Source organism: Pholis gunnellus (assembly GCF_910591455.1).
Source record: "Pholis gunnellus genome assembly, chromosome: 13".
Taxonomy (NCBI): domain Eukaryota; kingdom Metazoa; phylum Chordata; class Actinopteri; order Perciformes; family Pholidae; genus Pholis; species Pholis gunnellus.
Window position 1 is genome coordinate 9,551,553 of NC_136540.1, and position 15,666 is coordinate 9,567,218.

The 15,666-nt window shown below is 41.9% G+C and overlaps 2 protein-coding genes across 3 annotated transcripts; one reads left to right on the forward strand and one right to left on the reverse strand.

Annotated features, from left to right (window-relative positions):
• Positions 1 to 1,798: 1,798 nt before the first annotated feature.
• Positions 1,799 to 6,544, reverse strand: vps36 (vacuolar protein sorting 36 homolog). Its single transcript, XM_079171025.1, has 14 exons — positions 6,383 to 6,544; positions 6,152 to 6,220; positions 5,967 to 6,037; positions 5,451 to 5,565; positions 5,251 to 5,340; positions 4,630 to 4,716; positions 4,106 to 4,138; positions 3,845 to 3,922; positions 3,570 to 3,704; positions 3,403 to 3,468; positions 3,161 to 3,225; positions 2,726 to 2,810; positions 2,493 to 2,569; positions 1,799 to 2,358 (listed from the first exon to the last, which is right to left on the reverse strand). The coding sequence occupies exons 1-14, from the start codon at positions 6,476 to 6,478 to the stop codon at positions 2,274 to 2,276; spliced, it is 1,152 nt and encodes a 383-aa protein (XP_079027151.1). The 5' UTR covers positions 6,479 to 6,544; the 3' UTR covers positions 1,799 to 2,273.
• Positions 6,545 to 6,804: 260 nt separating this feature from the next.
• proser1 (proline and serine rich 1) lies at positions 6,805 to 15,325 on the forward strand. Of its 2 annotated transcripts, XM_079171194.1 has the most exons (12): positions 6,805 to 7,427; positions 7,523 to 7,588; positions 7,669 to 7,737; positions 8,019 to 8,113; positions 8,221 to 8,314; positions 8,607 to 8,717; positions 8,934 to 9,035; positions 9,590 to 9,668; positions 10,064 to 10,156; positions 11,279 to 12,566; positions 14,012 to 14,156; positions 14,297 to 15,325. In XM_079171194.1, the coding sequence occupies exons 1-12, from the start codon at positions 7,383 to 7,385 to the stop codon at positions 14,420 to 14,422; spliced, it is 2,313 nt and encodes a 770-aa protein (XP_079027320.1). In that variant the 5' UTR covers positions 6,805 to 7,382; the 3' UTR covers positions 14,423 to 15,325. The 2 variants fall into 2 exon arrangements, with proteins under 2 accessions (XP_079027320.1, XP_079027321.1); XM_079171195.1 differs by lacking the exon at positions 10,064 to 10,156.
• The last annotated feature ends 341 nt before the right edge of the window (positions 15,326 to 15,666 follow it).

The following is a 15,666-nucleotide window of genomic DNA, read 5'->3' on the forward strand; positions in this document are numbered from 1 at the left end:
GTTTGTACTCACATTTGTTGTCGACTCAGCACAGCATAATTCACCTCCAATTTTCCAACACAGCAAATGACAACAACGGTCCCTTCACGTGCTGGTAAAACTTGTTTTTTTTCGACTGATAATCTACTAATAATGACAATCTGTCAGCGGGACCAGCGTCAAAGACCCAACTGAGTTCTCAAAAGGCGCGCGCCGGTGTTCAGAGCGCGTGAGAGATCCGCTCACAGTCACTTCACGGTCAGCAGCGGGGCGGATTGAATATTATCCGCAACTGATTTTTCTTCCCAAAAATGTACAACGTGGGCGACTGTGCAGCGGTAAACAAACCAATAGGCTATTTTATTTCAGAAAGAAATTCAGAGATAAATATGAATGAGGAAATGTTTTAAACAAATATAACCCTTTTTATCCATCACCTTTAATAAGCCGTTTTTCAAGTTTATTTTTTAACTGTGTTTTCACGGGAACATTATGCATGTAGCTAAACCATTCACTAGTTTGGAAGTGGTTCTTACAATTGTGTGTTGAACTTCTGTGATAAAATTGTTAGATATCAATTTCCAAAATATTAGTTCTCAAGGAGCACATGGGAAAACCCATGGAGCATGTTCACAATCAGGTTCATTTACACAAGAGGATTTTTGTTACAGGCAAGCACCAAAAGCACAAATGAAAGACCCTTTCCTCTCCTGGCTGTTTAAAAAGTGCATTATACTGTATGAAAGTAATAAAGATATTGTTGGCACCTGGGTCAACAGAGCAACTGAGGAAAGTGACTACATGGAGAAATATGTGGGATCAAACAGATGGATCTATAATTTCCTCCTTCAAGAGGCATTCACAGATAAAAACAAAATGTGAAGATGTTGTAGATTGTCTAAAAAGAATCTCATGATAAAGTCAGATGGAAAATCAAGACAGGATAGCGTTGTGTATCTCAATCAGCCCAGGAGGCAGGGTAACAAAATAAAACATTTTATACAATTTAGTAATTACAGTAAACAGAAGAACTATTCATCACAAACAATCAGATGACCTCCCCCCCCCCCCCCCCCACATAAGATGACTGACAAGGTCTTCTTCTATTATCCATTGATGAAAGAAAACTGAGATTTGAGCAGATGACATTCACTTGAAATGCACCATTGAGTGAATCCATTAAATGAAGGTTAAATAAAAAAAATAAAATATCAGCATGCAGGAACAGGACCTAGGTTGTCTTGGTACATTTTCACTAAAAGTTCAATGTCATGCATGAATCTCTAATCATTACGATCAGTCCTGCCTCAGTTTAACTCTTGAAACAAGTAGGTATATGATACATGGCATGGTAATCTAATCAGCTGTAGCGCTGAGACCTTCACATTTCCTCAAGAGAGAGACAGCTGAAAACAGGAAGCGTCTCTGAAAATGAAACACCCTTTACTGTTCAGCTCAGTTCACAATGGGAACAAAGAACTGTTTATTCAGTGTGAGAGAAGCTCTATAAAAGGACACACGCAGATATTGTAACAATCTCAGCAGAAAGCATAACTTTTAGACATGAGGCTACTTAGACCAGATGGGATTTATTACAATATGCTCCCATCTCACACGTTGATTATTGCTCTTTATCTGATTTACTGTGATGGTAAAGTGATTTTACAAGTGCATTTATAGGGTGCTTACCTTCCAGTCTGCCTTCAAAACGGTCACAACTGGCCTTTCTAAAACTCTGCAATGAAAGGATTCTAATTTTTAAATTCATTGTAACTTGAACACCTGGGCATGTTCTCTCCCTCCTCAGAAGACGAGACAGCATGACGAAGATTCATTCCTTGTTCATTTATTACAGAAACGTACATTTTAATTTGGAAAACATGTAATCACTCGCTATGGGCCTTTCATAACAATCCACACTTGTTTTGTAAAAAAGAAGTATACGCTTTGCGTCACAAGAAAGTGTGAAGAAAATGTCCACTAGATATCCCATTATAGCAATTTTCTCAAACCTATTTATTTTTCAATGCACATGATGATCACTCTGGGAACACTTTGCTGCATGGACAGTATTTTAACAGTTTCTGGAAAAGTATCTCTTTGACAAACTTTCAAGACAGAGTGTAGCTCTCAGACCTAATAAGAAGATAGCTGGCAGCGCCTAAGGTGGATTTGCAAAGATCTACCACAAACAGTCATGACCAGACTGAATAGGTACATTGTGCAGCGGTACGCTCATGTAGTGGCAATGCATTAGTCTATCAGCAGAGACAGTGCTGCCCAGTTGAAGTTATTTATATAAAGAGGTTCGGGTAGAACCTCAAACCCTCAACAGAGTCATCTCTACACAGGTGGCCCATCTTCTCAGCCAGCAACAACCTGGAGACAGAGGAAGGAATAGAGAAGAGAAGAATAACTAAATGAGAAACAAAGACAACTGTGAATATTATAACAACATGGTGTAGTGAAACAGATGGCCTGTGTCATCTGTACCGATGAGATTCACAACTTACCGTTCTTTAGAGAGAAGAACAGAGAGACCCAAGAGCTTTGCAAACTCCTCTGCTGTCAAGGAGCCTTTGTCGGACACCTGTAGAAGAAAAAGAAGATGACAAGACTTGGAATTAATTAAAAACTTTGAACCTAAAGGCGACTGTGACTTAAGATATATAGCCAAGACAGCATGCTGTTTGATCCGTCTAAAGCGTGTCAATGTCAGTATGATGTTTGTAATGGTAAAGCTTACATTGTCCAGTGCTGAGGCTATCATTTCCTCTTCGCTGTGAGACTGCAGCTGGACCACCATCACACCACTGTCAAACACACGCAGCCTACAAAGAGGACAAGATGGATGAAGGAAACAGTGTGTGTGTGTGTGTGCATGTGAGAGAAGAGGAATGATGTTTTATGAAGCTAATATAAGGAGCGCTGGCTGAAGAACAGCAACCAGTCTGCGGGTACTAGGACCAGTGTTGGTGCTGGAAGTGACAGGAAATGACAGTCGCAGCGGTCTGGACAATACCTCCAACAACAGGAAGTCAGACAGGAAGAGCATGGCCTCTGGGATATAGTGTAGGCGTCAACCCTGCACTACGTAACACAAAGCCTGATCTATACATATATGAATGTATGAAAGAGGGCAGCGATAAATCAAACTATACAAAGACAAACAAAAACTCACCTCAACGGGAGCTTCAACGACTCAAACATCTTGCAGGCGTTTACCAAATCTTCTGGAGACAAAAGCTGAGCAAAGGGAAAGAAAAGTGACCTCTGTGCCTGACACCAAAGACCTTTGTGTGTAGTGAGAATGTATAGATAGAAAAGCTGTGTATTATTAGTTCAGCTCGAGTGAACATACATGGGTATGCACACTCAAATACGATGTTCGGTGTTTCTGTGTGTGCATCTGTGAGCATTTACCTCCATCCCTCTGGCACGGTTGACGAGACAGTACACCTCAGTGAGAGCCATCATACCGCCACGCTCCTGAGAGAGAGAGAGGGCAAGAGTAATGGAGTCAGAAAATGGAAAAGTAGTAGATGACTAACATTAGAGTTTGATCTTAGGTAGATGTAAATCACACCAACCTCCAGAGGAGCCTGTAGCATATCTCCCAGCTGCTTAGCTAGCTGCAAATGGTAATGTGTACCTGATCCATGCGTTTCTCTGGTCACGGGGTTAGCGATACCCATGCTCAGCAGGTAGGACTTAAACCGAATGGTCTATAAAGCAGAACAAAACTGTTAATAAAAAATGACCAACATCAGTTGTGTGAGTACTTTATGATTAGTTATTGCTATATGTGCCGTAGTTTGAAGCCACTTCCTCCTGTTTCCGTGTCGGATTATGCTCAAGTTCCTACCTCATCTTCTGAAATGTCTCCCTGCTTGTCTTTGATCTTGTTGGCTATAGATCTGGACAGCTCCACCATCTCCTTGGCCTGTTATTTAAAGTAGACAATCACTCAGCAAATCCCACCACATAGCCGTATATGAGCTTAACACAGGTTTGATATCTATGGCTGTGATGTTTGAACATAAGAAGACTTCAAAAAGGGAAATCATTCTGTATTAATTCAACAACTACAGTAAAATATGAACATACAAAGGAAAGCATTCTTTACCTTCACCATCAGCTTACTGAGATCCTCAAAGGCCTGAAAAAAAGAGACTAAATGGGTAATTTGTAATTTTCACAATTTAATAAACCACAAAAACTTCATGGCTACATATATAGTTGAAATATCATTCCACAAAAGCCCTGCCCCAAACTGAACATTCTCCCTAGCGCTATACCCATAATATTCTTTTCATTAAGCTAAATATATGTCATTTTTATTTCATTTTATTGTATTCATATCCAATAAATACCAACTGAGGTTGCATAAACACATAACTTCACGGATGCCTCATGAAAGTCACAGCGGCTGTGGTCAGCTTGATTTAATGTCAGTTACAATAAAGTTTTTGGCAGAAAAAAAAAAAGAAATAATCAAAACATTCATAGAAAGCTCTTGAACTAAACCACTCTGTATCCTCAGTATGTTCACAGTCATTACCATAAAAAATATGGCTAAATAAACAACTTCAGCGGGGAGCTTTGAGGAGACACATTTCTCGGTATTTCCGTGTTTCTGCTCGACAGTACCTCAGAAATATTTTTGTCTGTTTCTTTCCTCTTCTCCTCTATCTTCCTCTCAATGCCAACAATCCCCACGGCACGTGTTCTTCCTGCCTGCGTGACCACAAAGGAAAGAAAAACACATGTTCTGAAACACACACAGGCACTTTAAAAGAAGCCTGAACGGAAAGACAAACAGTGAGGAGGGAACAAATTGTGGTCAACTGCTGTTACGGTACATAAATCAATTTTAATGACTATGATTTATTCGTATTTATCAAAAATGTATGTAATCTCATTAAGAGACACATGACCTAATGCAAATAAAAGGACAGAGTGTCTTTGGTGTGAGTGCTGCTGTGGGACACTATACTTAAATTGATGTCAATGCCAATTTCTACCAATTGAGCAATACGTGTCACTATTATATATTGGTGAATCGTCATAAGGCAGAAGAAGTTATGACTAGACCAATAATATAGACAAGCCCATAAATATGGAGACAACACTGCCATCCTGTGGTACATACATTGAATTGATAGGCGTGTCATTCCCATGTACATCACCTAATAAAATGCTGAAAGGCAGTTTGGCTGGTACGGTTAACAGTCTAACCGGATGAGAAGGAGCATCTGTTCAGCTTCTAACCTGAGAGACGGTTCCTGTGGGGATGGGTAGTGAAGCTGGCGTATTCTCCCATCTCTTCTGAGTCATTTCTTCTGTTAGCCTCCTGTGAAACTAAAGCAAAGGACACCACATCAGTTCCCAGGAGTAAAGAGTATCACTTAAGAATGCTCATTAAGAGATGAAAAGGGTAAAGCAAAAAGCTGTTCTATGGGTGGCACTACCTCAATCTGCCCGTGTTCTTTGAAGGACAGCTTGATGAAGGAGTACTTGCTATGTTGGTAGGGACCTGGCTCCTTGTTGGCAGGTGTTGGGTGCAGGTGGATAACTATTTTTGCACTACAGGATAAGAGATGCCAAGAGTTAATTCAATATTTTCTTCTTTTAAATTGAAATTATTATCAACATTTAAAAGAAATCCTCACTTAAGCTCCACTTACTATTTTTTCCCCAGAGCTTTCAACTGCAGGGAGCTATGATATTCTTCCCAAATACAACTACCAGTTATCACGTGACCAAAGCTCCAAACTTTATTCACATGGAGCCCTCTTAACAACAAGAAGCATTTACCAGCTCCAGAAAAAAAGCTATTAAATGAACCCAGACCAAGGGTTTTGGGTCAAATTACACATTTAGGTATAACAACACACTATTTTGTTGTTTGCTAATTTCTTAATGTAATTCTGAAAGCCTACTTCTCATTTCTGTGCCCAACACAAGGTGTATTTACTGACACTCACCTCTTTCCTATTCCTGCAGCCTGCTCCTCGAAGAAGATGATCTGTGACAGGGGCATGGCTATGCAGCATTCCTGCAAGTGACAAGAGAAACACAGACGTCACATAAGAGAGATACACACAACATAACATATGAAAAGACAAATCTGTGAACAGCAACAACTCTCACACGATCACTGCTGTCTTACATGGTTTTTAACGTCCCTCCAGATCAACCGATGGGTGCTCAACAAGGCGACTCCAACGTCAAGCTTAGCCTGGTCCAATGACAGCAGAGTACATGACGTTATTATGTTAATTAATCAAACCGTCAAAATCATTCAGCTAACGTTCTCTTAATAACATTGTTGCATGGAAGTTTTAGCTGCTGTATTGTTGTGTCAGGCCACAAACTTCGCTATCAGAAGACAAAACTATACCTTATCATCACCATCATACAGTCTGACACCTCGTTGCTGAATCACTAAAGTTTCGTTTATTTCCAAAAGCCCATTTGACCATGAAAAGCAGTCCATTTTTACTACTACAAACAGACGATTATCGTTTATTATGCTACTCTGCCGCCATGACCCATTTTTATGTTTACTTCCTGTACGCTGTTCAGAATTGCCCTAACTGTGCCTGCTTAAAAACACCAAAATAGAACACGAAACATATTTATAAATTAAAATCAATCGATATTTATGTTGCCAATAAATCAAATGTTAGCATTATTGATACCACCAAACTAAATGTAATTCTGTTATATCTTCATACTTTGCTGCATAGTGTCTTTTCTGACAGGCTGCCTTCTTTAGGGGTCCTATAGGCTGTTGACGTTAATAGCGCCAGCTGTCAGGGGGAGCTAGCAAGACTGCTATATTTCAGAGCGCGTTATTTTAAAATTTGTAATGATTTCTTTTTTATATTTTCCAGTCTTTATCGTAATTATCGGTAGCACTGGATTTAAACTAAACTTGAATGAATTCATGTCCAAAGAAATCCGCCTTTCCCAGTGTCTTTTTGTTGAGTTGTGCACAGAATTAAGGATCGCTGTAGCTGGCTAGCTTGTTGTTAGCTGCGGACAAATCTGGTGCAGGCAGGATTTGCACTGCAGACACAGCTTCTCTTGTTTGGAAGTCATTGTTCACGGGCGGAAAGTTGTGTTATATGTAAGGACTGTAAATACCTTTTATTACGAAACTAAAGGATACGGATTTACTGCAAATATGCAATGCTTTGAATCATGCGTTTGCAGCATTATGAATTTAAATCAGTAACGTTGGATGGCAAGCATGGTATTTAGACTTTAAGTCATCCGAATGCATTTTATCTCAAATCCTCTTATCTGCTGCATTGTAAAACGTGTGTTTACCAATTGTGTGGTATAATAACTGTATTTATTGACCAAGAGGCGAACGTTTATTTTAATCAACAAACATGGATAAGAAATCATTTGATATAGTCCTGGATGAGATAAGAAAGGTAAGAAGACTCTAATCCCAAATTGTCTGACCGATTTACGATTTGAAACTGTCTAATTTTAGTGGGTTTTGGTAATTCTTCATTGTGTGTTTCAGTGTGTCCTGACGGATCAGCGGGTCAAAGCCATAGAGCAGGTGCACGGCTATTTCTCCAGTGAGCAGGTAACCGTCCCAACAGCGACTCACCCATGTGATGTTTACCTCTCGGTTATAAGTTGTAACACTGTCTTAAACCTCCGCAGGTGATGGAGATACTGAAATATTTCTCATGGGCGGAGCCACAAATCAAAGCAGTTAAAGCTCTGCAGCATGTGAGTAACACGTGGTTTAAGCGATCGGCACCGAAGTTAACATTTTGCATTGCTAAATATGTTTTCTAGAAACTACATCAATAACAGTGAGGCTCCAAAAAGTTGTTCTTTTGTGTGGCATCACCACCTCTCTCTCTCTCTCTCTCTCTCTCTCTCTCTCTCTCTCTCTCTCTCTCTCTCTCTCTCTCTCTCGCTCTCTCACTCTCTCTCTCTCTCTCTCTCTGTCATTGGTATGTTTTAAAGTGTTAGTGAAACACGTTTCTCCTTTTGTTGCCTTTTAGAAAATGGTTGCAATCCCCACAACTAAAGTTGCAAATATCCTGAATTGCTTCACCTTCTCAAAGGACCGACTTGTTGTTCTGGAACTAATAGCTTTGTGAGTACATTTTGAAATGTTGCATTTAAACAAACACAGGTCAAATGTTGCAATATCAGCCGGTTAATTAGTTACTTGTTTAATGTGGATTTTTGGTTCTCATACAGGAACATTTCAGATGCTCAAAACTACCGTCCTGTGGAGGATCTGTTTCGCATCCACTTGTCTGAGAAGAAGCGGGCTCGCAGGATACTGGAGCAAGTAAGTTCACCGATACAAATGTAATCTCATGGTGTTGTTTGTGTTCTAGGTAGGTTTCTGATTTTATGTGTCGGTATCAAAAGACCCCGTGGAACCCCTGTGGTAGCGATGGCCCCAGTGAAACAACATTGATGCAATTTAAAAATAATGAAACGGTCTAAAATGATGCTTTTTAGAATATGTGTTAATACAATATCTTTGACATCCCTGAACATTTTTCAATGCATGCTGTAAATACAAGCAAACACGCACACACAGTTTCTAAATATATACTACACTTGTGTGTCACTAGGTATGTAAGGTTGGCTGCAAGGCTCCTGTAGCCATGATCTCCTCGTGTGGTATGATTCCAGGAAACCCGTACCCTAAAGGTAGACCCAGCCTGGTCAGTGGCACATTCCCTGTAAGTATGTCCAAGGCACTCCGCTAACAACTTGTATTGGTTAGAGGAAGAACTGTAGAAGGTTAAGTTCAATCTAAAATGTTGATATTCTACTTTGAATGCTGTGTACCTTTTTTTTCTTGCATACAAAATGTAATTGGGCTGAAATAGCTAATAGTGATACTGGGCTCACAATACGCCCGACTTTGTAGCAATGTATTTTGTTTTTGATCACAGGGAATTCCTCCAGTAAAGAAAGAAGCAGAGAAGAAAGAGGACACTTCTAACAATCTTGAGGGGAAAGGAATTTCTGCTCGTATCATTGGACCTTTCAAACCTGTAAGCACCAGGATGGGAATCACACACTGGCATGATGTAACAGTACCAGGATGCCATAACTAAGTGACGAGGCCTCACATGACTAATAACAATGCTTACACTTGATAAAAACATGGTTTAAAAGCTAACGATAGACGACTGTTGGAGTAAGAACACATTAACACTCTTCACATTTAGATGTAAAACATGGAAATCAACTTTGCATACTGCTCCATTCACTTCTAAATAGTGTAAATGTTGTGACTGATGAGGCTGTAAAGAATGTTTTGACTTCTGCTATTCATTAAAGATAATCATCTTGGAATATGGGGACATTATAATAATACGACCACCATATGCTGCATAAACATCCCTCATTTGTTGGGCTTGTATACAGAGCAGTAGTTTGATCTTCCTCATTTTTCTTTCTGGTTTCTGCTCTGTGTTTTAACAATGTAACATCAATGTGTAACTTGTCTTATATCGCTTTTGAAAACTTGCATTACAGATTTACAGAGCTGGCTGATCAGTTAAGAGTGTTAACCTTTTTTTTTTCCTTCCTTTTCCTGTTCTAGTTTCCATCAACCTACAACCCTCATCGGCCTGTGCCCTACCCTATACCACCATGCCGACCCCACGCCACCATCGCACCAAGTAAGAAATGACCCTCATACACACACACACACACACACACACACACACTCGTCCCTGCCTTCCCACGCCCTGCCCTGTAATGCAACACTGTAACACTGGAAAAACAGATGTGTAAGATAGAGGGTGGTTTTAGGTACAATGAGGCATGTTTTTTTTTCCCATCTGGTTGAGATATAGTTAGTAGTGGGTTGCGTTGTGTGTGTGTGTGTGTGTGTGTGTGTGTGTGTGTGTGTGTGTGTGTGTGTGTGTGTGTGTGTGTGTGTGTGTGTGTGTGTGTGTGTGTGTGTGTGTGTGTGTGTGTGTGTGCGCGCGTGTGTGCGCGCGCGCGCATTGTGTGTGTGCGTGTGTGTGTGAATGTACGGTGGACGCTATTAATTTGTGCAACTACTACTCAGGTGCGTACAACAACGCAGGCCTTGTTTCTGTGGGAGGGGTTATAACAACCAACGTGGCCCCTCCCCCCTACAACTCACCCCACAAAGTAGCAGGTATGATTCGATGGAAGCGCGTCTGTGTGTGTGAGAGCAAATAGACATTCCTCGAAGCTTGCGGCCTCACTCTCTGGCATGCTGCTTACCTGCGCTTCTCCAGTTTTGAATGCCTTTTTATCAGGGGACGAATGAGCCTCTCACTTCTGGAGAACACTGAGTGACCAGAAAAATACGCCCCGTCGTACATTTTAGTGCAACCCAAAGCAGAGCCGTGCACTGGATTCCTTTGTTTTAGAGCTGTTGGAGGGATGGATTCAATATTCTTCTTAGGGGGGCGTTGCCTTATTTGGTTGCATAACATCTAATGCAACCACATTTCTGATATTTGACATAATCCAGTATTTTGTTCTCCTCTAAATGTGTAGGTAAAGAAGAAGTATTCAATATAAATACTTTTCAGTGTAACGCAGTCCTGAACAACACCACAGAATGGTCAAAAGCAAGGCTGTTGTATTGTATTGCAGTACAACATGAAGGTACTTCTGTTTTCTGGTCAGTCAGTGCAGAAGTACGCTTTGATGAATCGTGAGGCTGGGTCTGTTGTGGCGTGGACCAGGAATAGCTTTGAACTAATGTCATTAATCTTTTTCTTTGCTGGCATTTAACATGCATCGCTTGGGATAACTTGTACTTTTGAACGCACTTTCAGTTTTCACAGTTGAAATACATCTTTTAGGGCCTTTGGGGAGACGTACGGTGTTCTAATAAAGGATTATCTTATCTTATCTTAAGTTGTAATAAATTGTCCAAAGCAGAGTTGAGATCAACACAGTGTATAATATATGCAGTTACCAAGCCAAATAAGTGACGTGAACATTTCCCCAAAGGTAAGAAGAAGACATATTCCAATCTTGAAAATTGTTATTATTTCCCTATAATAAGTTGCGCGCTGCAGGGATGCTCTCTGGCTAGTCCTCCTCGCTGTGCATTGCTTCTTCTACTATAGTTTGCCGGGTTTTAACCTTTTCTTTTCCTACAGTTATTTCATGCAACTATGTGCTATTCAAATTTTAAAGTTATTAAAGTTTTTTTTCTTAGTTGATTCTTACACCATGTCGGATAATACCATTATTTGAGATTATCTTTTTCACCAACTTTGATCTTTTTGTCCCCCCCCAGGTTACGCCAAACCAGGCAATCCCCAGCACACCACGCCTGGAGTCAACAGCGGGCCCCTCCTCATCCCTCACGGGTCCACGCCTTCTACCCCTGTCCCCCCTCACGCGTCTCCCGCTCAGCCACCTCCCACAACCCCGATCACACCGGTCTTCCCCGGCATGGTTCCCTCTCACAACCCTAATTCTCCCTCCCCTGCTCCGTCCCCGTCCGTGATCAAAGGAGGTCCACAGACCCCCGGCGGCCATATTACGCCGACGCCTTCGTCTGTCATTAAAGCCCACACGCCTTCCGGCACCCCTTGTGGGACTCCTGTCCCCGGCAGCGGGGGCTTCTCCCCTTCCCCCTTCCATAGCGTTTCCCGACCGGGCACCCCCGCTTCCTCCCGCAGCGGCCCAGACCCTTTATCTCAGACAAACACCATGGGCCCAAACCAACAGAGGGGTTACCCTCAGTCCACGGATCACCAGTCAGGACCCACCCACCACGGCATGCACCCGCAAGCAGGTAACCCCTCTGGGTCAGTGATCCGAAGTTACACCCCCTCTGGACAATCCGCTCCAGTTAATCCGAGCTGTTCCACCTCAGGTCCCAGTCCCAAACCCTCCCCGTCTCATTCAGCACAGATCCAGGCTGCCATGGCCGCCGCCGGAGTGCTGAACAGACACACCGGGGGTAGTAACAGCGGCAGTAACAGCCCCGTGCCCTCTGCTTTCAAGGGCACCTCTCGCTCCGGCACACCCTCCGTTGGCTCGTACGTGGTGCAAGGTTCCGCCCAGGCCGCCCTGGCTCGTTCCTTGGGTCTGTCGCACCCCTCGGGTTCCCCTCAAGTCTCTCTCTCCAGTCCGGTCGCTCTCACCGGCTTCCAAGCTCTGTCCTCCAGCTCGGCACCCTCTCATTACCCTGGCCTGTCCCCCTTTTCCTCCCTTTCATCCTCTCTCCCGCCTTCCTCCATGTCTCCCGGTACCAACATGTCGAACCATCCACAAACCTCCATCTACGCCGCCGCCGGTGGGGCCTCCCCTTTCGGTCTGGGCCCCTCGTTGTTCTCAGGCCTTCCTCCTGGTGCTAACCCCGCTGCTTTCCAAGCGCTGGGGGTTTCAGGAGGGCATGGTGCCGGGAGCCCCGTGTTGTCTTCATTCATGGGCCTGTCAGGGGCCTCTTCGGTAGCGTCGGTGTCGCCACTGCAGGCGGCGGCAGCGGCAGCAGCAGCGGCGGCAGCTGGAGTACCATCGTCATCGCCAGTTTTACCGGGCTTTGCGTCGGCTTTCAGCTCCAACTTCCAGCCTGGGTATGTGAGCTTTGAACATTTTTACTTTCCAGTATTCAGTTACATGGATAATCTAAAATACACCGAATGATTTTATATTGATTTAGTATTATTTCATTTGATCTCCTCTGCTCTGTGCTGCAAAGCAAATTTACCAAAATGCCTAAAACTAAAAATCTAATACCATTCCTTTAAGTCAGTATACTAAATAATGTACCAATGTTTGTGTTCATATTTTAAATGAATATACAAATAATAGTAGTGTATATATATATATTTTAGTTGGATATGTAATTCTCTAAAGTATACATGTGTTTATATTTGTCCCTACTTTACTAAACTATTTTTTTTCTCCATTTCCAGTAAACACTGTAGTTAGAAGTCAGAATTCGCTCTGGGTTCATTTTAACATGTCGTTGCTTTCCACTTAAATGTTTAACTATAAACAAAAACACGTAAAGTGTGTATATATAAATTTATTTTTTTTAAAGAAAAAGCTAGATGTCTTGTGAAAACAGCAGGTTAAAGGGCATCATAAGTCATGTGCATTGATTTTCCATGATTGGTTTTATAAGTGGAAACACTGCACCCAAGTGCAAAGTCTACTCCTACTGTTACTGTGGAGGCCCGGCCTTTGGTTTGTGTCGTCTCAGAGAGTTCCTCGTGAGATGTCTGCTAGCTGATTATTGTCAACCATATATTTAGCAGGTTATCTTTTCTGTGAACAAGTGTTGCAAAAACAGCCTCACCTTTTAGCGACATTTCATACACTCAACAGGCGGCTGGTGTCCTTCTTGCAAGTGCTATTAAATAAATGCAAGCATGTTATACATCATAATCATGGTAAATAGTAAAGCAAAGTAGGGAAGAATATAATTACACTTTCAATTACATATCCAACCATATATACTACTCCTGTAATAAGGTATCCACTCTCATACATCCATTGGTATATTTATTTAAAATATAAACACAAACATTGGTACATTATTCTGTACACGTTTAAGGAATAGTTCTAGATTTTTAGTTTTAGGCGTTTTGGTGAAGGCGCATCATCGCTGTGCGGCACAGAGGAAGATGAGAGCATTAACTTCCTACTGGTTCAACGGATCAGATGTATTCATCGCATTACCTCCTGTACAACAGCCAAATGACAGTTCTACACATCGCTTTTTGTACGGATAATACAAACGAGATATAACTCGTGAGCTTTAGGGTTACTGCTTTTTGTTACCTTTTGAGAAGAGCCTGCCGAGCCCATTTTCCAGTCCATATGCTACGCTAAGCTAACAGGATGCCGAGAACAACTCCTTTTTAAACACCAACAACAATTCTACTCCTTATGGTCTCGTAGAATGTGTGTAGTATTTTATCACATTCAAATTTAAAAATGAGTATTATAATTGTACTGTTATAATTAAGATCACCATGTGTAGTGATGACGGCAGCTATTCTGCATGTGACAGGTTGAGCAGTGGACTCCAGCCTCCAGGGAGCAGCGGGTTCCCCGGCTTGCTGTCCTTCCCGGGGGTGCCCGGCTTCTCTTCCGCCGCCTCTCCTGCTGCACTCAGTGGCCTCCACAACTCAGCCATGCAGTCTGCCCTGCTGCAGGTACACACACACACACACACACACACACACACACACACACACACACACACACACACACACACACAGTGTGCTCTGGCAGAGTCCAATGATTTGAATGTCGGTTTGATAAAGCCTCGATGCTTTTCTTTGTCTTGTTCCAGGCTCATCCCTCGTCTGCGTTGGAGAGCTTCCCTCCTCAGCCCAACAGTTTCACCAACTATCCTCCCGGCCCAGGAAACCCCTTCCCCCTCCAACCAGGCCTGCACCCCCAGTTGGGTTGGCAGTGAAACCCACAATACGCTTTAAAACATTGAGTACACTTACACGTTGAACCCTGAAGAACACGGGACCGATTGGAGAGTTTTGATCATGTGTATGTTACAGCCAGAATTACTTACTACTACAAGAAACACTATTGTGGAAACAGTTGAATTAGTATGTGGGGGAGATGGCATATTTCCTATGTTATTCATAGTGAACAGTTGTAAATATCAGTTGTTAGGTTTTACAAGTAGACCACGACTGGTTTAAATGCTAGCTGGACTTGGCCTGTTTTTAATCGAGTTTATCAACACTTATTAGCGAATAATGAATTATAGAAATGAAATTGAAAAGTGTACATGATATCATGTAATGAATTGACAGTATCCTCCTGTAGTGTTCCATGCAAAGGACATGCGTATGATACTGATTGATTATTGTGTTACGACATGAATTCTTTTGGTGGCTTATGTTCTATTGTGCTGTATGGCGCGGTCACATTTTGAGGTGGGAACATCATATTTGTTGCTGCGGTGGGAGTGCTGTACACAAAAACGTGCATTTGGCAGTATATCACTCATGTCTGTGCGAACACACACTTGACCGTGATTCACATTGCGGATGTTTACACATTTCCTTTGACAGACGTCACCCTGCTAGTGCTATTACTACAGTATTGACCAGATGTACTGTATGCAGATGTTTCTGAGGACAAACACATGTTGAGCGATACATGGACTTGAGATACAACATGTCTTTATTCTTCATCGTGTAAACTGTAATTTTACCTCATTTACTGTGATCCTCAGTACACTCAGACAGTTGACAGTAGTAGACGAGCTGTTTGATTCCCCGTGTTGTTGTTTTTTTGTCCTTTTTTGTATTTGCACCTGTTTTATTATTTTGTCAGTAAACTGCTAGTTGCTGGAGCTGTTGCTGTATCTCTTTTCTGTGCCACGGCTATCAGGAAAGCCATTGCTTTTAAAGAGGTGGAACAATTATCACCTGCTTATGTGACTTTTTAATAAAATATCAAATAAGGCCTTAAGTCAGATTAATTGATAGTGTACAGGGGCTGAAACCTGCTAATATCTGTGGTAAAGGGACATCTTTATACATACTTTATTGTATCAGCAAAGGTCAGAGAAAGACTTAATTAGCAGGATAGTTGTTAAATATTACAAAATGCTGCCTCTAAAGTGACCAAATAATGACCAGCACAAAGGCTGCGGTAAACATATGTGTTAAATATGCAATCATTGTTCTATTT

Excerpts from the sequence above, each read along its gene's own strand:
- vps36 (XM_079171025.1), bottom strand. The coding sequence starts at position 6,478 with ATGGACTGCTTTTCATGGTCAAATGGGCTTTTGGAAATAAACGAAACT. Across the intron at positions 5,566-5,966 it reads GCTGCAGGAATAGGAAAGAG|TGCAAAAATAGTTATCCACC; the intron begins GTGAGTGTCAGT and ends CTTATCCTGTAG. Across the intron at positions 4,139-4,629 it reads CAGACAAAAATATTTCTGAG|GCCTTTGAGGATCTCAGTAA; the intron begins GTACTGTCGAGC and ends TCTTTTTTTCAG.
- proser1 (XM_079171194.1), top strand. The coding sequence starts at position 7,383 with ATGGATAAGAAATCATTTGATATAGTCCTGGATGAGATAAGAAAG. Across the intron at positions 7,738-8,018 it reads CAGTTAAAGCTCTGCAGCAT|AAAATGGTTGCAATCCCCAC; the intron begins GTGAGTAACACG and ends GTTGCCTTTTAG. Across the intron at positions 9,669-10,063 it reads CCACGCCACCATCGCACCAA|GTGCGTACAACAACGCAGGC; the intron begins GTAAGAAATGAC and ends ACTACTACTCAG.